The 21,871-nt window shown below is 30.5% G+C and overlaps 4 protein-coding genes across 7 annotated transcripts in view; 2 read left to right on the forward strand and 2 right to left on the reverse strand.

Moving 5' to 3' along the window:
- Positions 1-722: 722 nt before the first annotated feature.
- Positions 723-2,261, forward strand: LOC130441980 (MIP18 family protein galla-2). Its single transcript, XM_056775920.1, has 3 exons — positions 723-792; positions 843-1,009; positions 1,063-2,261. Exons 2-3 carry the CDS (start codon positions 886-888, stop codon positions 1,416-1,418), a joined length of 480 nt encoding a protein of 159 aa, XP_056631898.1. The 5' UTR covers positions 723-792; positions 843-885; the 3' UTR covers positions 1,419-2,261.
- Positions 1,421-2,261, forward strand: LOC130441979 (protein unc-50 homolog). The gene has a single exon (XM_056775919.1). It carries the CDS (start codon positions 1,421-1,423, stop codon positions 2,171-2,173), a length of 753 nt encoding a protein of 250 aa, XP_056631897.1. The 3' UTR covers positions 2,174-2,261.
- A 418-nt stretch (positions 2,262-2,679) lies between these two features.
- On the reverse strand, positions 2,680-7,494 carry LOC130441978 (mitochondrial inner membrane protein OXA1L). Of its 2 annotated transcripts, XM_056775917.1 has the most exons (9): positions 7,130-7,494; positions 7,001-7,075; positions 6,745-6,915; positions 6,196-6,483; positions 5,724-6,105; positions 4,778-5,007; positions 3,938-4,102; positions 3,607-3,880; positions 2,680-2,895 (listed from the first exon to the last, which is right to left on the reverse strand). In XM_056775917.1, the coding sequence occupies exons 1-9, from the start codon at positions 7,190-7,192 to the stop codon at positions 2,729-2,731; spliced, it is 1,815 nt and encodes a 604-aa protein (XP_056631895.1). In that variant the 5' UTR covers positions 7,193-7,494; the 3' UTR covers positions 2,680-2,728. The 2 variants fall into 2 exon arrangements, with proteins under 2 accessions (XP_056631895.1, XP_056631896.1); XM_056775918.1 differs by lacking the exon at positions 6,196-6,483 and having other exon boundaries at positions 7,130-7,297.
- A 3,693-nt stretch (positions 7,495-11,187) lies between these two features.
- LOC130441144 (titin) overlaps positions 11,188-21,871 on the reverse strand; it is a 453,335-nt gene continuing 442,651 nt past the window's right edge. The window contains exons 20-22 of one of the 3 annotated variants that reach the window (XR_008909591.1): positions 18,723-19,407; positions 17,428-17,473; positions 17,043-17,119 (exon numbers count right to left, since the gene is read on the reverse strand). Coding sequence is in view for 2 of the 3 variants with exons in the window: in XM_056774694.1 (XP_056630672.1) it covers positions 18,751-19,407 (657 nt within the window). In the remaining variant the exon portion in view is untranslated. Of the gene's footprint in view, positions 17,120-17,427; positions 17,474-18,509; positions 19,408-21,871 lie in introns of those variants that run through there. The other 2 variants (XM_056774695.1, XM_056774694.1) reach the window with 2 other exon arrangements.

Consider the following 21,871-nt stretch of genomic DNA (forward strand, 5'->3'; position numbering starts at 1 on the left):
ACTGACGCCAGAGATATCAGAAAAATGTTTTAAAAATTAGTATAACTATCAGACATCGTTAAAGAAGTAAAGTTATTCATGAGTGAATTGAAATCGAACTCCAGTCATACTACCCGAAGAAAAAATATAGGATATACTTCTTTTTTAAACTAGAGAAGGAATGTATATTCATACTTATAGTATTTAAATGATATTTTCAATAGTGTGAACGTTCATTATATTTTTATTTCTATAAAATGATATAGGTCTTTTCATAGGTAAACAGATGGCACTGTTGCTGGAATTTTCACGAATATGAATATTAAACAGTAGTGTTATATGAGATGCATTAATAATTACTTATTACTATACCAATAAATAAATTAAAGGGTACAATTTTTTTCATGAAAGATGATTTTAAAGAATTAATTTAATGCAACGAAGGTACTTAAAAAATCACTTATCACTAGTCATTTTATTAATCTCATTTGTGTGAAACTCGGAATGGTTTATGAATCTACGTAATTTACATTTGCTCATTATGGAGGATAGAGCACTATAGGTGCTTGTTTTCTCGTAATTTCTGGAAGGTTTTTGAACTGTTATTTGGAGTGGACATTTTTTTAACTTTACTCCCAAATAAGATATTGCTCATTTCTACACTCTAAATTAAACTTGCATTGGGATTGGATTTGATGTAGGGAAAAACTTCTAATATAACATTATATATTTGTCTATAATCAGACAATGACAGATAAAATTGACATTTGACAATTTTGACATTGTCACGATTGTTTTGCGATGAATTTTTTGGTGATTAGAGCAAATAGTTTTATTCGGTTTAATATTATTTAAATTTGTAGGTATAAACTAACTACAGTTACTGTAAAGAAAACTAAAAATATTATGTCACTAGGTCAGCTGGAAAATCAAAATCCAAACGTATATAAAAAAAGTGATGAGAGAACAGCCACCGTGAATGAAGAAGATGATACAATTGTTGACGAATTTGATCAAAGAGAAATATTTGGTAATTCATTTTTCGTCTTGATTAAAACCAAAATATAATTCGTTATTTTGTAGATTTGATCCGAGATATCAACGATCCAGAACATCCATTATCATTGGAACAATTACATGTCGTACAAGAGAATCTGATTAAAATTGATAATGGAAAGAATTCGTTGCTCATCAATTTTACGCCAACTATTCCTCATTGTAGTATGGCCACTCTTATAGGACTTTCTATTAGAGTGAAATTACTTCGTTGTTTACCAGCAAGATTTAAAGTGAAAGTGGAAGTAACACCTGGAACTCACAACGCTGAACATCAAGTTAATAAACAGTTAGCAGATAAAGAAAGAGTTGCAGCTGCTTTAGAAAACAATCATCTTATTAAAGTTATTAATCAGTGTATTGTATCAAAAAGAAGAGCTTGAAAATGAGCACTAACAACATTTACCTAACATCCCCATGTAACATGGCAACTGCTTACAGCAAATGCGCTAGATATATGAGAAAAATCTTTAAATTCAATCAAATGGACTTTGAGTTTGCTTTGTGGCAAATGTTTTATCTATTTGCAAATCCACAAAAACTGATTAAGTTGTTCAGGGCAAGAAAATTAGCCAAATCACAGTATGCAAGAGATGATCCAGCATTTTTAGTTCTTTTTACAGGTGCTCTTAGTATAACATCTATAGCTTTTTCTATTGTACTAAGATTATCTTTTTTTCAATTCCTCCAATGTCTTTTGGTTGTTATCTTTATAGATTGTATTATATTTGGTATGATTGTCGCTACTTTATTCTGGTACTTAACTAATACTTTTCTGAAACCAAAAAGTAACCCTGAGGATGTTGAATGGGGGTTTTGTTTTGATATACATTTAAATGCTTTCTTTCCTCCTTTAATATTGCTTCATTTTGTTCAGTTGTTTTTCTATAATGGAATCATTAGTCACGACTGGACGATATCTATTGTTTTGGGTAACACCTTTTGGTTATGCTCTTGTCTTTATTATTTTTACATTACCTTTTTAGGTTACAACTCATTACAGATATTGAATAACACGAGATATTTCTTATTGCCTGTACCGTGGATTGTATGCTTTTATGTTATTAGTTTGTTAATGCAGTGGAATATAACTCATAATCTAATGAACTTTTATAGAGATTTGTATAATCTTAAGTAAACTGTAAACTATGTGTACATAATTAATATATCATTTAAAGTAATAATAAATATACTAATTGATGTACAATAAAATTAGTTTGCTAGTATTTTTTTATTAAATATACTTCATTAAGCAACATAATAATAAATATCTTTAAAGGAAAATGCAAAGTAGTAAAATCTCAGACAATGTTACCTTAGAAAAAAGTACAAGTGAATGGTCTACCACAAGGATCAATAATCACCCATAAATCAAAGGACAAAGACTTATGGTGCAATATACATTGCACAAAAACTGGGCCTCAGTATTGATTGCCAAAAGTACTAAACCAAACTGTTTACTACAGTAGACAGTTGTACCTGTACAATTTTACCATTATACTGAGCTCATCAAGATCCTTTAGTGCAGAATGATGTAAGTATTACACTTTTGGTGAGCATGTTGGACAAAAATATCCCATTCAAGGTAGTATTTAATAATAAATAAACACATAAAAGACACAATACACAATAAAAAACTATCAAGTCATTTCAACGTTTTATTTCTACAACAATAATAAACATTTTAACAAAATCATGTACTTTTAACGCTAACTGGAGCAGATTTATCCGGTTCTGTTTGTTTAGTCGGATCATATTTATAAGTCTTCACGATTGGTCCTTTTCCTGCTCTTTGAAAAGCCAATTCATCTAATCTCTTCCTTTCCTCCAACTGTTTCGTAATTTTCATGTTTTCCCAGGCTAAAAATAAGTTAAGTGAATAAATTTACTTAGAAGTGTTAAAAATAACAAAAAGGTGTCCTTAGGCACAAAAAAAGGTGTTAACTATTGAAATTTTCTTTTTACAATTGCATCACTAAATAACACTAAGAAAATAGTGTTGTGACTTTTTAATAATGGGCGACTAAATCAGCAACGCCAATTGATTTCATGGTCTAAATATGCAGTCAGCTCATTGTGGTTAGTTTTCAATTGAAGTGCACAGAAGCTAAAATTTCTGTGTCATCGTTGACATATTCAAAGTTACTATATACCCCAAAACGGTCAAAATAAAACCAAACCTTTTAGCATCATGGTTTTAAAAGAGAGTAGAGGGTTTGTTTGCTCTCCAAAAGCACCTGTCAACACTGACAAAAATTTTTCATACAAGTATCTATAATTTCAATTGGTAATAATAATTGAGTCAAATTACTTCAAAATGAGCCTATACATGTGGAGTTATGTCAAATTAAAATTTTTGTGGTGTTTTTCAAACAGACCTGTGATGTATTTGATCTGGATGTGACTTTTAACAGGTTTTTGAAGCAAATGAGACCAGAACAGAGGCCTCTGTTTGTCATGAATAATTCAGTGATAGTGGAAGACTACAACTTAAGGTGTTATTGACAATAATATTTAGACACTTAACCCGGTCCAATCACATTGTATTGTAAATATTTTCAATGTACTTACAATCTTTCAAACCCTCTCTGAATCCTTTCGGTTTTAATGGCATTTGATCTACACTAAACTTTTGCATTGGTTCAATTTTGAAATAATCTCTGACAGCCGGTATTCTTAAAAATCCAACTTGTGCCAAAGATATGAAATTACTAGATACCCAATAGCATAATATAGCACCAGGGAAGTTAAAAGTAAAAGGTAAAATAATTAGTGGTAAACCTCTTAACACATATTTCATTAACTGCATATTTTGAGATGACAATTTGGCTGTATCGGTTCCCAACTGAAAATAAAAAAAATTCTAATACCGATTTTCCAATTCTAATTTCAATATACATACCTCTATAGTGGCATATAACGTTGCACTAGTAATAATAGGCATCAAAAAATACTGATCTGGAAGCGTAAGATCAGTAAACCACAATATTCCACCAGTTCTTAAACTGTCTACTGGAACATTTGCCATTTGTCGTAATCCCATAAAAAATGAGATGAAGATTGGCATCTACAAATAAAAATCGGCGATTTGAACCACAATCGACATTATCAAAATGTATTCATATTACAATAGTTCCTGAAAATCGAACCTATTGGGTAGGCGACCATTCATACATCATATTACTACACATAATTAACCCCTGTGAAACTATTGATACAATGTTTCAAGACCAAAAAACATATACCCTTTTAATAAATTTATCGATGACTCTCAGGGCTTTAATTCTTGCTCATTTAACATAATTTAATAATTGTTAATTTTGCTTGATACTACTATCTGTGAAGCAAAAATTGGGCTTAACTGATTGTTACTGCAGATCTGTCCAAGATAGACTCAATTTCTCAGATAGACCATCTGAAAAAAATCCCTGGGTGTATTGTCAAAAAAGTAGTGTCTTCAGCAAACAGTTCTACTGATGTACAAGTACAAGTGTATGAAAGAAATTTCAGATGTGGGTTTTTCAAAGGCTCCTCAAAATTCTGTGCATTGCATTATTTATAATTGAAAAAATGCTGTACCCGAAGAAACAGAAAGTTGTTATAAGTCATTATGGAAAGGAATAAAAAAGAACAAAACATAACTAAAAAAAAATATCCAATCAAAGAATTTTATAGATTGGAGATACCTTGAAGTCCATTCAGGAAAAATATCCAAAAAGAGATTGTCAGGTGTAGTGTTTACCTGTGCTAAAGGTACGACCATGTTCTTTAAAGGATTTACACCTTTTTCTTTCATGAATAACATTAGTTCTTGTGAGTATCTTGCTGCGTCCATTTGATTTCCGGTCTGTCTAGCTTCAGTCATTTTTAACTGCAGAATTTGCATCTGAGGAAGATAATTGTTCATTTTCGCAGCATTTCTTTGTGCCATTATGACTAAGGGAAACAATATTGTTCTGACTACTAAAGTACCTAAAAAAAAGGAAAACAATTCGATCAAAATTACAGAAAAGATAAAAATAACTAGGTAAATCAATTTAACCTTTAAACACATTGTTTACTACCAATTACCGTCTTCAAAGGACAACAGGTCTGAAGATGAGAAAGTTTCAGTTTCCTTTTTGAAGTTATTATTAAAAGATTCTGTGTCAACAAGGCTTCAATCTACCTACTCTTGTTGTTGACATCTTTTGAAAGATCAAGCTCTAAAACTGTGTATTTGGTGACTTCATATCTATTTGAGGTGCCACAATCCCACAATCAAAAGCAATTTCACCTACTGACTAGTTTAGATGGGATGAGTTTGTTGGAAATAATATTTGGTAGGTGAAAATGTTATAAAATGATATATCAAAAAAGCATCCAAGTAAGAAAATACTTTTCAGTCATCTAAAATAACTCAAAATTGTCTAAAATCTTATACAATCAAAACTTATGTATATTTTTCATGGAGTGGTAACTTTTTAACCATTTATTTAACTCATTCCATTGGATGCTATCGAAAGAAATAAATTTTCTCTAGTTTAGCAACATTTTCATTGATGCTTGGCTCTTATTTGTTGTAAGGGGATGTTATTTAACATTCCATCATATATGGACAAAACAATACTATAACATTTTATTTGAAATAGTAGTTCCTGAGATTAAGCGGTTCAACTCAACAAAGCTTATATATTGAACATTCTTACCTAGTGCAATTGCCAACCACCATTCTAGTCCTAAAGTGCCATGTAAATATTCAAAACAATGCTGTACAATCCCAACCGGACTATATCCACCTAAACCCAAAGATGCAAAAGTAGGTTCCCCTAAAGCATTCACTTGACTCAAAACTTCTTCAGTTCCTCCTAATGCTTCTGGAATCACAGGTGGTTCTGGTATAGGTTCAATCACTATTTCAGGTTTTGATTCTATATTTGTAGCATTTTCCATTTTAGATGTTGATGAATTTACAGTGACAGTTGCTAGTGGTGTTGCCGTCCATAGTCTTGGTCTTGCTTGTGATATTTTTTCTTGAATGTGATTACAATATTTTTTTATTTCTGTATGTAAATAATTAGTCCCGAAACTCTGAAATTCAACCATTTATATGTACAAACAAAGATAAATTTGTGTTTAATAAATTAAAATCCTCTAGAATAACTCTGATAACATTTATACCTTTTTATTTGCTTGTTGCATTTTACCACTTTGTAAGATACTAATAAAAGTACCGAGTGAACCATAACCTCCTAAATTTAGGGAAGCTGAATTAGATTTTCTAAGAACATTGAACTGATCCAATAATTCTTCATTTTCTATTGATACAGTTATTGTTTTAGAATCATTCCTTGCCGAAACAGCTTCTTCAAATTTAGATAATACTTGTTGTTGTTTTTGAGATACTTGTTTATGAAGATTATTGCAGAACTTCTGTATATCTTTACGTATTAATCTGGGGCTCAAATTCTAAAATTTCATTGGATTTTAAAGATGTTTAAACTTATATATTTTGTTTTCATATTGGTAGTTGTTAATAAGTTGGAGCACATTAACAACAATATAAAATTAAATACTCTGTCCAAAATGGAAAGATGTTAAAAGGGATTCTCCTATAGTAATTCAAATGTTCTGCTGATTCGAGATTCAAAAATGGATTAAGTAATATTTCAGGTTATGTATTTGTATCATTTTTTGCTTTTTCTAGAATGAAATATGTTCATAACTTACCCGTTGTTTTTGAGATATCTGTTCCTGAAAATTATTGTAGAGTTTTTGAATTTCCTCACATAATATTCTGTGACTGATAATTTGAAACTCATCAACTTTATTGTTTGTATGATGATCTTTGTTACTAATTATTCTTATAGCATTTTTTGTTTCGAATTGTGTAGCACTTTTCTAAAAAAAGATTGTATCAATTAAATGTTTAATAAATGTGAATTAAAACGTCATGAATATTTTCATACTAAATTTTTAATCCTACCAGTATTTTATTCCAAAAGTTTGAGCTATTCTTCTTTAACAAACTTGATTTAATTATTTCTTGTTCTTCAAAGTTCTGAAATATATATTTATATAACTAAATATTGAAACGTTTTTCAAGTTATCTTACCAGAGAAGATTTTATAGATCTAGATAATTTTTGACGAGTGACTATAGAACAATAACGAGACATTGTGAAAAATAATTTCTTGATATTAAATCAATCGTTTATATTAATAAAATACCACTCAACATAACCTTTATCTATTACGATTTTACACCCTAGATTAGATTAAAAGACTCTTCTTTTTTATTAATGTATTTGAGAGGTTAACTAAATCTGATATTTGAAAATCGAAGACTTTCACGATAAATATCCAATTCGAAATTAAAGAAATGTATTTTGTTGGCTCTTTTAAGCGATTATTTCGAAGTAAAAAATTTTTGTCTTAAAGAAATACTGTAGCATGTAATTGTACCTAAATTTTGCTGTTTGTCCAATATAAGAAAAGACTATGGTATAGGCACACACATACAGGTCCGGAATTGTAATTATTATTATTAGTAACAAACCAATTAGATTATTTTATCATAAATCATTATATACAATTTGACAATTTAAATATCCCTATACGTCAATATTGATGGAATTTTGTTGTCTTTTCCATTGATTTGAATTATATAATCTGGATTTATTATATATGGAAGACATATTAGAAACAGATGAATCGTATATTAGAAACCGTTTTATTCAAATCGCTCTTATAAGTGTCTTAAATGACTGTTTAGAGCAGTTTTATATATTGAAAAGTTTAAATTTACGTGACGCTTTAGTTTTCAATGCAGACGCTATTGAATACAAAAGTATTACTGAGAGGTAAGTTGGGGATTCAGATTTTCAATTGTAAACATTAAATATTAACGATTATAAATAATCCCTTAGATTTACAGGTGTAGAAAACCATGCAGACACTCGAATTCCTTGCGTTAATGCCAATTATGATAAAATAACGGTAGACATTAACAACTTAATTAACATAATAAAAGAAACATTCAGAGAGTTGGATTTGACCGGTACGTTCACAGTACTAGAAAAACGTACAGATGCTATTAAACGAATGTGTCAAGACGAGAGAGCTTTATTGAAACAAAAACAGTATAACGAGAAAAAAATCTTGGTATTGAAACATAAACTTGAAGAAGAACGAATAAATAATATACGTACCATCGAAGAAACCGACCAAAAAATTGAAAAGTTGAGGCTGGAAGTGGAAAATGCTATCGGTGAGAAAAGTCCCTCCGCATTCCTCATTTCAGTTCTCCCACCTCGCATAGATTCAGCACCGCCTCACTGGTCTAAAGGACCTTTTACATGGTCATTTCAGCTTTCGTCTCCGTCTTATTGGAAATGTCAGTTTGTCGGTTGTTTTCTGTCTTTCTTTTTACATGATCCATTCGGTGGTCCGTAAACTGAAGCCGTTCAGCCGCGTCCTTATCCCATAAGCAAGAATTTGAATTGTACATTCCGATAAATTCAAAAATAAAATCGTGGTATTTCAACATAATTCAATATCAATACTGATTTCTTGTATGAAAATTCACGGACGGATTGATGAACGTGTTTAGACGCAGCATTCCACTAAACTGAAATGAAACGGAAACGGAACGGAAAGATCTGGCCATCCTTTCAGTTCTCCTTTTCCGTTTTAGTTCAGTTCGACTGAGACGGTGATGGAAATGAAAACCGAAATGACAGTGTGAAAGGCCCTTCATCTCCTGCCTGTTAAAATTCTTGGATAACTGGAATATTTCAAGTTTAGGTTTCACACGTTCCGAATAAAATCTCGGAGATGAAAAAATTGTGTCATTAACTGTTTTAGTTTATGGTCGTCTCGAAAGATCGTATTATAATAAATGGGAACGAACAAGAATTGAACAAAACAATATAACTTGTAAGAATAACGAACAACGTTATGATAACATCATCGACGAGACCAAAGACAAACTTGATCTCGAGTTTAAATGTCATAGAGAATTTTCGAAATTTATTGAAGAAGATAAAAATGTGAGTGAAAATAACAAAATTTCTATTCTAGTTATGGTTATTAGATGAAGAGATTTGCGCGAAACAGTGCCGGAAGTCTTTTTCTGTCAATTCATTCAGTACGCGCGCCACTTTTTACAGTTTCAACAGACTCAAATCTTGTTCCTTTTCATGCAGATTTGATTCGTCACACGTTATCACGTTTTCTAATAAGTTTGAGTCATTATCAATCGCAAGTGTCAATACAAATATTTTTGCCAGCTTCTTATTATACGAATGACAGAATTTCAGTTTTGGAAACACTTTTCGCATATTAAAATTCTCATCTAAAATTTGACGAACACATTCTTTGTCAATTCCTATAGATTTGGCAATCGCACGAATACTTAGTCGATAGTCAGATCAAATAAGATTTGACATGGAAGGGCGACCCGAACGTGAATCATCTTCAAGATCTTCTCGGCTATTTTGAAAATAACCCGTTGACGCGACAAATATTCATTGCCATATATTTGTATGTACAAATTATGAGTTTCAGTTGCATTTTTTCAAAATTTCAAGTAAAGTTTCACAACAATCCGTTGCTTTGTTTTTACACCAAAACAAAAAAAGCAACCCCTATACAAACGAAGGCTGAAAGATTTTTTCTGTGACAGCTTAATATATACAATTTTTGATTCGTGATGTGCTACTGATGTTTATAGGATTGTATGGATAAAATTGCGTATTGGGTGAAAAAATACGATGAAGAAATCGAAAATAGAGAGACGGAGATGATCAATATGAAAGCGATGCTTGAAGAAATGAGTTTAACTCACGCCAGAGTGATTGAGGAAAATGAGAAAAGGAAGAAAGAAATGGCTGATTGGATAGTGTATAAAAATAATAAAAAAAGAGCAAAGGCAAGAGAGAAAGATATTAAATGGGCTTCATTAATAATACAGGTACAAAAGATTCTATATATCCAGACAAAATGCATACTTTATATTGTAATTTATTCATAATCTAACACTAAATCTAAACACTAAACCATTCACTGAATTATTCACTACGATTCAACTATTTCCTAAATTATATAATTTATTTATATTATATATACAATTATTTTCTGAATATTGGCTATTTATATACAACTGATTTCTCGATGATTCGAATTCTAGAATACCAACAAATAACAAGGCTTTCTTATAAATTGATTCTTTAAAAATTCCTATAATATACTGTAAACAGGTTATAGAAAACAATTCGAAGATTTGCCGTTTGCAGCATCGACTTCACGGTCCATGTCGTGGACGAGACAAGGACCAGGTGTCTTTTAGCTTTATGCGTATTTATAGAGTTCGCTTTTATCGATGTTCTAGTTCTTTTTGCATAAATTATTTTTGTTTTCATTTGAAAATATATTACAGACATGGTGGAGAGCAATGATGACTAGAAAAGGTATAGGACCATATAAAACAAAAAGAAAAGGTAAAAAGTGATGAAAATATGCAAGCTGAAATTCTTATTATTATTTTATATTATTCTATTTATTATATTATTGTTATTAATCTAAAATGTGTTTATGTAAGCCCCTGTGCCAATATTTTATAGTAATTACTAATTCTTATAGAAAAAATGAATAAGAATGCCAAAAAATTTGAGCCACGTCACATTTTTGTGAGAAATACATTTTTTATTTAAGGTAGTAATAAATGCCGGATCTTCAATTAATTTTTTGACGTCGGGTCCAACAGATACATCTTCCTTTATTTTAGCGTTATTTAAAGAAGGAAATTTTTGGTTCAAAAATTTGATAGCATCCATCTTTGTCCATGGCTTTTAAAGAATGCTTGATTAGCCTTAATTTGATGTGCAAAAGTCGAAGTATTATGTTTTCAGGGTTAACTAAAGGTTCATTTTTGCCTAGGAACATAAATAAGTCTTGGTAGCCATATTGTTCTTACATAATGTCTATTTCTGTCTCGGCTGTTCAACTCGCAGTATTTTGTGTTCCCAGTTTGTAGTCATAAAACAACTATCAAATCTGCACAGATTAACCATTGTCTTTTGCTGTATTCTATCTTTGCAAACACTAGATTTATAATGTCTTATGTTTCTTCTTAATGAACTTCTTAGGGATGGAAAAAGGTTGAAAAAATTAGTTTTTTAAGTTTCCATACAATTTCTTTATTAAACTGCGTAAGGGGCTATAATTTATATTATACATATCTACAAGATGATACAGAGATATTTCAAAGGTAATAATGGTTCTACAATATCTAAATTGAATGTACTTTAAGTACAAAGTGTCATGGTAGCACCCAAATAAGAAAATAATTATTATTAAAGCCAAACTTTACTTAGTATTCATGCACAAAATATGAAAAAATATCTGAATAAAATCTTTGAGAAATGAGTGATGTAAATTTCAATTGATTGAAAAGTTTCATGTTCTACTTAATAATTTTTATTTACTCTTTTGAAAAGAAGCCTAGCTGGGCTTAATTAGGACTGTTAATATTTTTTAAAATATCGGATTCTCGATATATCGATTTTTTGAATATAGGAACATCGGAGTTTGATATATCGAAAAAAATTTATCGCTGTTTTTTCGATTTTATCTTATCGGCTTAAAAAAAAACAATTGCAAGTCGGCTCAAAGATAATTCACACAGTTTATAATCCAGTATATTTATTAAGCAAATGTAATTATAAATGTACCAAAATTTATGAGTTGAGAGTTTTTATAAATACTAGTTGTTTTATATGTGTAGCTTTTTGACTGCTACGATTATTAGACACTAAAAGATTGTAGAAGTAATTTGTACAGATATAGCAAAAGAAATCAAAAATTTAACAGCTATTTCTGATAGTACAGAAGTGAAATGTCTACTATCGATCCAAAATTTTAGTCCATTTGATGACCTTGAAATATTTAGTTGATCTAAATACTGCTTAAACTCAGCAGATATTGTATCAAAACTTCATTGGCACTAGACATATTTTTCCAGATCATATCTTCATGTCAAGGCACTAATCTATCTTCAATACCTTCCATTACCATTTCGCACTGACACTCCAATAGCTGTTGATGGTTTAGTAGTTATCATATCAGGTACATTAATCTTAGTTCTCGATGCTAATACCTTTGCGGCAATTGAAGATAATTTCAAGAATCTCCCCATCATGTCTAAACAAAAATTCCAATGATTAATAACTGCTTGCATGAGCAGAAATATTTGGACTTTTTTCTTTTGCTAATTGCTCAGATCGTAATTGATCAGAATCACTAACTGAGTGTTTGAAATAGGTCACAATACATTCTACATTTGATCAGTCAAGTTTAAAAATTTTGTATTATTTTTATAACAGACCATAGATGATACACTGTTTATAGTATTTTTTTTATACAAGGATAATATGCAAATAAATAAAGTAAAACAGGAAAAACATTTCAATATCGAACTATCGATATACCTTCCAAGAAAGTATTAGTAATAAATATCGATATTTCGATATATTAATGCTTCTAAATGTTCTTGATTTTAGGGCTCTTCTGATTTAAAACTAGTTTTTTTTCAATAATCTTTGAAAGACGGATGAAAATTTGACGTTTTGACTACTTTTACTCATTATTAAAATATTTTGATACAGACTAAAAGAAGTCGAAACTTCAAATTATAAAAGAAACTAATTTTAAATCAGAAGAGACCTAAAATCAAGAACATTTAGATGCATTAATATATCAAAGGGTCTAAGAAATAAGAAATTAAAGAAATTTATATCGATATACTACCGATTTTTTAACAACAGTCCTAGGCTTAACATGATTACAACATTGTTTTGTTTGATGTCATCCAACTCACTAGTCTTCTAAGCTTCCTAGCATATTTTTTTGATTTTTTTTCCATATATGAATTACTAGATATTATAAAACAAATCCTGTGTGTCTTTTTGTTCATAATAAAGTTAATGAAACAACTGCTTATCTATAATTATTTTTTCTTTTGGGTCCTAGCATATATTTTAATCTTAATAATAAACATGATTCTGGAGCACCACACTAAGTTTTCTAAAAGTTATGGACGTCATATTTTACAATATTTTGGCACTCAACTGAAGTTATAGAACACAACATAACTCCACTTGTTATTATTTCTGATATTTGTATTTTTTACGTTAACGACCAAACTGAAAAGATGAACAATTGGTTAATTTTTTAATTAAAGGAAATTTTGGAAAGTAATTGTTAAGAAAATGTTTGTCTCTTTCTAAAAAAATTCTACACTAATTTTCTGTGGAGCTATTTGGAAGGTTAATTAAAAATTTAAAAATGTTTAGAAAATACATTATTTTGAGCATGTTGCAAATATAATGTCTAATATTTTAATATTATTGTAGATATTTTTGAAAATATTGCTCAATTGGTAATAATTCAAATAAGTTCTTTCAAATGAATAAAATTAAAAACGATAGACATTATTCTCGACAGTATTGCTTGTTTTGAACTCAGTATATTATACAAAAATATCTACTTATTGATAAAATTAAAATTCTAGTTTCTAAGAATTTAGTTTAAAGTCTCTTGTTCACTGGAAGCGGATACCTTTAAAATATAATTCGTTCAAATTCGCAACAACGAACCAAACAGGTCTTGGACCAGTCAACTGCTTCCGGTGTGGCGTTCGTCTAAATTCGTTACTTGTTAGTACCACCAGTGGACAAGAAGTATTAAAGGAAATGTTTAAGATATTACCGATTATACCTAAGAATTTTTACAAGGCCATTACGGGTGTAACCTTAATAAAAATAATAAAAAAAATTGATTATAAACTAAAAATCTTTGGTAAAAGGAAGTAAGAGTATGATAAAATCTCATAGGATTACTTATAAGGTATGTCCACAGATTGGACACTTTTGAGTTGAAAAGCCACGCGAGGTTTTCAATACAAATTTAGCTTTGTTATAAATAATTGATTTGTCTTCTATGGGTCTGAGAAAGCATGATGAGGAGATGTGTGAAATTTTTTAAACATTTTGTATGTACATTGTTGTCTTGTTTGATAAAGAAAATACGTAATCGTGGACACACGATATAAAATAATGAAAAAAATATATTAAAGTTGGTACTCCATATAGATTTGGAATTTGAAAACGATTATGATAAAATAATAGAAATTGTTAAAAATAGCAAAATAATTATAAAAAAATGTGCGATATACTCATTAACTAAAAATTTTTGTATCATAATACTGATTAGACGTGTCTTGAATTGTACATATTTCTGTTATTTGCATTCATATAAAAATATTACTGCCGCTACTGCAACTAAAATAAACTGTGCTATTAAAAATTTGAAAAAAATCTGTACAGGTATATCTATTTGCATTGGGAATTTTGACATTATTTGTTTCTTTAGGAAAGACAATTTCTAGAAAATTGGCATATGTTTATCTTTTTTTCAATAAAATCTGAACTGAACAAAAAGTTTTCAGGTATTGTGTTGAATATGACCAAATAATTCGAAGGGATTGGTTTCATAACCTAAGAAATGGTCAAAAGTACTATTTTACTGAAATATAATCTCTTGATATAACAGTATAAAATTTGGGTTCTTAGTTCTTTTATATCCTAATCCCACTTCTGAATTCCAATAAAAAAGTGTTTTTTGGTAATATTATAATAAACATACACGTAAATATCTGAATTATGATACATTCAGTAAAACTAACTAACTGAAAATCAGTTTTTTTTTATAATAACCAGTCAAAACTTATAAATAAGTTAGTTTATGATAAAAAAATCAAAAAAGGAAACATAGTGGATACAAAAGCAAATTTTCATAACATCCCGAGTCATGTGAAATTGAAAAAAAAACAACTACATGTTTATTTGTAATTTCAAATATTTGAGTTTATTTTAACGAAATAATTGAAAGGACTAAATAAATATTGGAGAAATACCTCACAGAAAGTTTAATTATAATTTTAACACCATTACGAATAATAATTTTAATGTAAATAACGCAATATTTGTCCTCAATATGGCGGCTGGTTGTGAAGTCATCCCGAAATGACTTATCGCTTGATAAATTAGAGTAGAAAGGCAATGACTCGATGCTTCTGAATCGGATTACTTAAACAACATTCTGATCATGATTAGTGTGATTGATTCATGGTTTCTGAAAAGGTTTTTTGACATATCATTCAATAAATTGTGCAATGTCATGTAGACGTTCCATGCCGTGTTAGAACGTCAAATAAGGTCACGTGATACTATTTTGAATGGAGCGTCATCTTAAATTAATACAGCGCTGGAACTAAATATCGTGTAGCTTTTTTTTAGCAAAAAACCTTAACCTATATTTTCAGCTATTTAGTTGTGTTTAGTGCGGTAAATAATTTTGTGATTACCTGTCTTGATTTTAGGGTCTCTTTTATAGAAACGTTTCGCACCTATTTCGACCTTTATTAAAATATTTCAAATAGATCGAAATGTCCATTTTTGCCAGTTATTTTAAAGGGGAAAAGATGATATCGATTTGATTTCAGTTGGCAAGTGATTGTGCATTTTTTGCATTGGAAAATATTGAGCCCTTGACCAATTCTGAACGTGGAATAGGTAGGTAAAGGTCGCGCTCCGCGAAACTGGAGAAGCGTGTTTACGAATTAGGCAAACGGATTCAAAGATAAATAAGGAAGGAAGAGTCAGAATTTTCAATTTTTTAAAGAAGTCTTGCAGTGAGCCCTGCTGTTTGGTCCGAGTAAATATGTAATAGCTCTCTTGTGTAGTTTGAAGATTCGCTTAAATCGAGTCGTACTACACGTATCCCAGAAGGGAAGGACATATCGGAGATGTGACTCAATAAGGGCATAATAGACTGTTAAGGTTGAGGTTGAAGTGGATAAGTTCAGTTTTTTGGGAACTAATCTCAGAGCAAAGCAGGAGGAGCTTAATTTTTTAGATAAGGCGGCATTTCAAGGAATTGTTCACAACAAGCCCTAAGAATTTTACAGATTCAACGACGTCAATGGTGGATTTATTTAATAAAAAATACTGCAATGTAGTTTTATATGATAAAACTTTGGTTCTAAAAACGTTGAGACAAGGAATCGCACCAGTCTTCTTTTGATGGGAATTCATATGAAAATTTGCATTTGATTTCAAAATTAGACATTAAATTTATCATAAGGGGTATAAAAAATAATCACACCAAATACGTTTGGCAGTTAGAGACAAATAATTAAATGTATGATTCTCGATATGTTTAAAAACATTAAACATTGATTGACAAAATAGAAAATTTTATTATTTACATATAATCCTTTCTCGTCTAACAAACTTCATAAGATTATTTTTTTTATTTAAAACATTTAAAATCGTTTAAAATAATGCTATTGATCAGCATTAAGGTGAGTCCGAGTTTTTTTACAGCAGTTATAATTAATATTTGGATTCTTTAGTGGTTTTCAAAATAATTAAACCGTGTTTCCTCAACAAATTATTAGATCGTTAGAACAATACACCATATTATAGAATTTTAGAAGCTAGAATAAACAGGACCGGATTAAGATTTATAAGGCCCGGGAATAAAATAATGACGGGGTCCCCTTAAGGAGTTCGGAAACCCGGAAAAAATTTAAAAAATAATATCAATACTCAATAATATCAATACGTTAGAAACAGAGTATGAAAACTTTCAGTTAATGTATATCATATTATGAAATCGTTATGTAGTACCATCAATTTACATCAATAAAATCCTTTTTATCTGGATCAAAAAGAAACTTGTAGAATGAATTTTTGAAGAAACCCGATTTATTGAATTCATAAACGTTTTTAATAACATTAAAACAAAACTTTCACACACAAAAAAATCCAAATTTCACGTGTACAAATCTGTCCTAAAAACACAGCAACGTATCAAAAACTAGTTCATAGAAGATCCTCTTTGTTGACTTGTTCGAATTTATTATTATTATTTTTGTTTCTCTTCATAGCGGCATAGATGGAAGCTGCCTTATAGTCTATTGGGCCGTAAGATTTGTAATCAATATCCGCATACTCGAGTTCACAAGGTTCGGGCCTGAAAGGCTGAAAAAAAGCAATATTCCAATTTAAGGATATTTTCGAAATTCGTAATTGAGTTCCTCAAGTTCTCCATAGAACTATTGTTGAGGATCTCGAAAAGTTTGTTATTTCAACCACATCACAGAATATTTGAACAAACAATACGCATAGGTTTTAAAAAATAATGTTAATTGTTAATTCTGCAGCGAGTGATTAGATTTTCATGAATTTGTTTGAAGCGAAAATTTGGGGCTTTATCCTGTCTTCTATATAAAACAGTACAATTTTTGTACTGTCGATTTTTTTTTTAAATAAATTAAATGAGAAATTACCTTAGAAAATATAAGTATCACTACCAGGTTTGGTTGTTCCATTGGTCTAAAACAAATTTAGAAAATGTTATACAATTGAAACAACTAAACTAATCTATCTATATATAAATAAAAATTAATTGCTGTTCGTTAGTCTTGCTAAAACTTAAGAACTGCTGGACCGATTTGGTTAATTTTGGTCTTGAATTATGTGTGGAAGTCCAGAATAAATTTAAAAGGTGAATAAATATGAAAATGCCTGTAATTAAATAAAAACAATTTTGTTTTCCTTGATGTTTTGTCACAAATTAAATTTCCCGAACGCAACTATAATATTTGACATTTGACAACCAACTATTTGTAAATAGATAAATCTCAAGTTTTGTCACAAATTAAATTTCCGAACGCAACCATAACACTTGACATTTGACAACCATCTATTTGTAGATTGATAAATCTCAAGTTTTGTCCCAAATTAAATTTTTGAACGCAAAATAATATTTGACATTTGACAACTAATATGTCGATACATCCTCTATGTCGATCGGTATCTTCGTGAGTGACGATTGCCGTTACGTGCGCGAGAACTTTCTTTACGTCGGTGATCTTTTGTGATAGTGATATTTCAAGTTTTGCGCTCTTTTTTTTTGGTGATCTTTTGTGATAAGGACACTTTACTGCAAGCATGCGAATATTTTTGCAACAAGATGAAACCACAAATGTATTTGCAAAGCCGTTATTAGAAATAGTAAAGTCGACGTTGACACTTTGACCAGATTCATCACATTACCCACAGATTTCTGTCATATCACAGACTCAAAAGAGGAGCTTATTCAGCGTATTTTCTCAGATACAACGCAACAATTCAATAACCATAATTGGCTGGGTGAACGAGAAATATTGGCCGCGAAAAATAAGGACGTCGAGGATCTCAATGTCTAAGATGTCGGATGTGACGGATATGATCAAAAGTTTTATTGACGTTCCTGAAAATGGCGGCAGTGCAATATTTCAGGATAATTGATTGTGTTACGATAATGTGAAGGTTGTTGATGGCGAGGAGATCATTCAATAGTATTCATAAGTTAGGTTACGAACATTTCACGCTGAATTTCGTCAATTTCGCGACTGGTGCGTTTACACAAAGTAACAAAAATACTTAACAAAACCCTTTCTTAGAGAACAGAAGTAATGTATGAAAAATAATAAGTAGTGATACGTCTATAATGGTTGCTCCATATGTTTTTAGAGATTCACTTTTACCAATATCTACTTATAATTAGATATATTTTTGAAAATGTATAAAATGAACAAACCTTATCCTACTCAACGGAAATCTGAACGTTACACATCGATTTCTTGTCCAATGTCGTTAAATTTAAGCGTTGCATACTCAGTCTTTTGTTTAGAGCTTTGTGATTTCGTTTTAGATGAATTAGAAGAATCGTGCGCAGTTCTTTTGTTAGGTGGCATATCGAGGTCGGCGTAAACGACGCCGTTAGGTTTGTTGGTACCGATTGCGTGAATTTGACGTCCTAGCAACGGCTGCGGATATTGAAGCTGAACTGAATTGTTTATACTCTCTTGAAACTGAACGTTTTCCTGGTAGTCGCTGGCTCTTCTAAGCACTAGAGGTCCTTTGGACTTTTGTTTATGCTTTTCCCGTTTGTGGTGTCTGCTTCTGTGGCTAGTACTTTCGGGATAATCCGAAACGTAGCCGTTTCGCATTAAATTCTCTTCGTGAATATTTTTTATCGGTTGAAAATAACTTTCCGCCGTTTGGAATTTGAAACTGTTGCATTTTTGGAGAGGAATTTGGAAGTGATTTTTCTTTTGTTTGCTTTTCGATGAAAAAGATTTGCTCTTTTGCGTTTGCTCTTGAAATAGAGCCTTCGGTATTAGTTTGGTGTGTTTTTGATGGGGTATCGTTGCTGAATATTGAGGAGGAGCCGTTGTGTTAAGTTGCTTGAAATTAGGGGTAGAAAGTGTATAAAAAGCATTCTGAAAATTAGTAATGTGTTAGTAATTTGTACAAACGAAACAAAGAATTTCTAAGAATTTATTATTTATGTCGAAAACCGAGAAAGCAGCTCTAAATTTTTATCTTATAATAATTGTGCTTCAATTCCCAAACTTATATAATGGATGTTTATATTAAAAAATACCATAGTAAAGATATACAATTGCTAAAATTTGATTGCTTTCAAATCATTCTTTGGATTCAATCTAGGAAGTATTTAAACGCCCTTGGTGTAATTCTGAAGTGTTACTGAAATCAATTCTAGATAACGGTGGGTAAAATTCTTCTTTTTCCGCCAGCTTGACGGGGAAGCTAACAGTGTTCAGTGAAACGTCAAGTTATACAGAGAAAGTAAAGTATTTACCTGAATAATGGTAAGGCAAAGGCCAAGTTATATAGGGGAAAGAAGAGTAACATAACGAATTTAACTTATAGAAATGCAGAATGTTTATATCATTTTCAAGAATAAATAATGAATTCTTAGAATGAGTAAAGTATTAACCAGAATAATTTATGTATAAAATATAAAGCTCAATAGTTACTTCAATAAACACATAATTAACCACGGAAATCATTAGTAGGATTGTTTGAACGTGGTGGGACATTTTATTAAATAAAAACTAAATATATACGTATGGACGTTTTCAGTTCCTTTTAGGTGAACTGTAAATTAATTCATATAAATATTTTCTTGGTATTCCTTACATAAATTTTTAGTTCAGACTTGAATCTTCTTAATATTTTTTTTATATCATCTAGTAGGTTATTATATAATATAGTCCCTAAGTACAAATAATTTTTCTGTCCTATCAATCAAACAATATGAATTTCATTCGGCTTAAGAGTTAAGATGTGATCTGAACTACAAAGGTTCACTTAAAAACATTTATTTCTTCATTAAAGTACTTTTACGTTGAATGGTGGAGATAAAAACCAAAACTTGAATATTTGGGTAGAAAATTCAGGCGACTCTATCATTGGGGTCAGTTTCAGAAGATCTTATTAATCATTTAATAACCAAAACAATGGAAGATGATCTAAATCTTAATTGAGACTAACTTTTTGGATAGAAGAGCTCTTTTACACTATTATATGAGTTTTTAACTTTTTGATGCTCCTAACTCTATGTAGGTCGCTGATAATGGATGTAGAGTTGAAATAGTACTGTTGGGGTTTTCAAGGAGTGATTTTGAACACTACTAGGATAAAAATGAAACTTCTATAAACGTTGATCCACCTCTAGATTAGAAACTAATCATAAAAGATGATTTAGATGAATTAGGATTTGGTTGGATGTTAATAGTGAACTATACTTCTTTGTACAGTCTTATATTAACAAATTTAATTTAATAGCCATCCCAATTGCAGAGTGCTTTTTTTAAAGGTATGAATTTTTTCCAAAAATTATTCTGGTTAGCTGTATTGGTGAACATTTAAACACACCTGATTATTCATATTAGCAACGTTAGGACTCCAACTATTTGTAGCATTCAAAATAGGCATTTGGGGTACGTTAGAAACTTGCTCAGTATTTTTACAATCAGTCTCATCTTCAAATAAATTTGCTTTATCGATAACTTTAGAAGAATTCTCAGTTTGATTTTTAATTTTTGCTTGAATTTGAAGGGATAGTGCCCCTTTAGGACTAACAGTACTCGGTTTGATAAAATTTGGACTGACTTTTAAAACAGGGGAATTTTTTAAAGCATGAGGGGATATCATATTGAGAGAACTGTTTGATTTTGGACTCACAGCAACTAATTTAGGTTTCCTATCTTCAGATTCTTCTCGATTTCTAATAGAATTTTCAGCGTGAACTTCTACTTCAGTTACTGATTGTTTTCTTTCGTCGTTTTCGCTACTCACTGATGTATTTTGTTCTGAAGCAAGGGAAGTGTTTAAAGATTTCGATACGTTTGCGTAGACAATTTCGTATTTTTTCCTGCACCTAGGGGCGGGAACGGGTAGAGATTTATTAAGACTCACTCCTCCAGGACTTTCTTCTGTTATTTGAATACTATCTGATAAATTTTCTGTCTTTTTTACAGTTACTTCGCATAAAGCCAACTCACTAAAACACTTTTTAGGTAGTGTAACAATTATTGGTCTATTTTTAGCATGTTTTTTACATCTCATGGAATAGAATGTCGGTGAATAGCATCTGTGTTTTCTAATGTCCAAAGATCCGAAACGTTTTTCTACAATTGTTGATAGTTTGCGGTTTGAACCGGTACTGAATTTCCGCCTTAAGTCTACTTTCTTCACTGGTTCCTCTTTGGATTTATTTATACCAGAAGCCGATCTTCTTATATCCGATATATTTTCACTCCCAAGTGTTCTTCTATCTGTAGAAGATGCAGATTGAACTCTGTATAGTTTTCTGTTGGTATTCGTAGTTGAAATTCCGGAAAATGTATAAGCACCAGTTGGTTGGGTGAAATTAGA

Source organism: Diorhabda sublineata, chromosome 3 (genome assembly GCF_026230105.1).
Source record: "Diorhabda sublineata isolate icDioSubl1.1 chromosome 3, icDioSubl1.1, whole genome shotgun sequence".
NCBI classification, from domain to species: Eukaryota; Metazoa; Arthropoda; class Insecta; order Coleoptera; family Chrysomelidae; genus Diorhabda; species Diorhabda sublineata.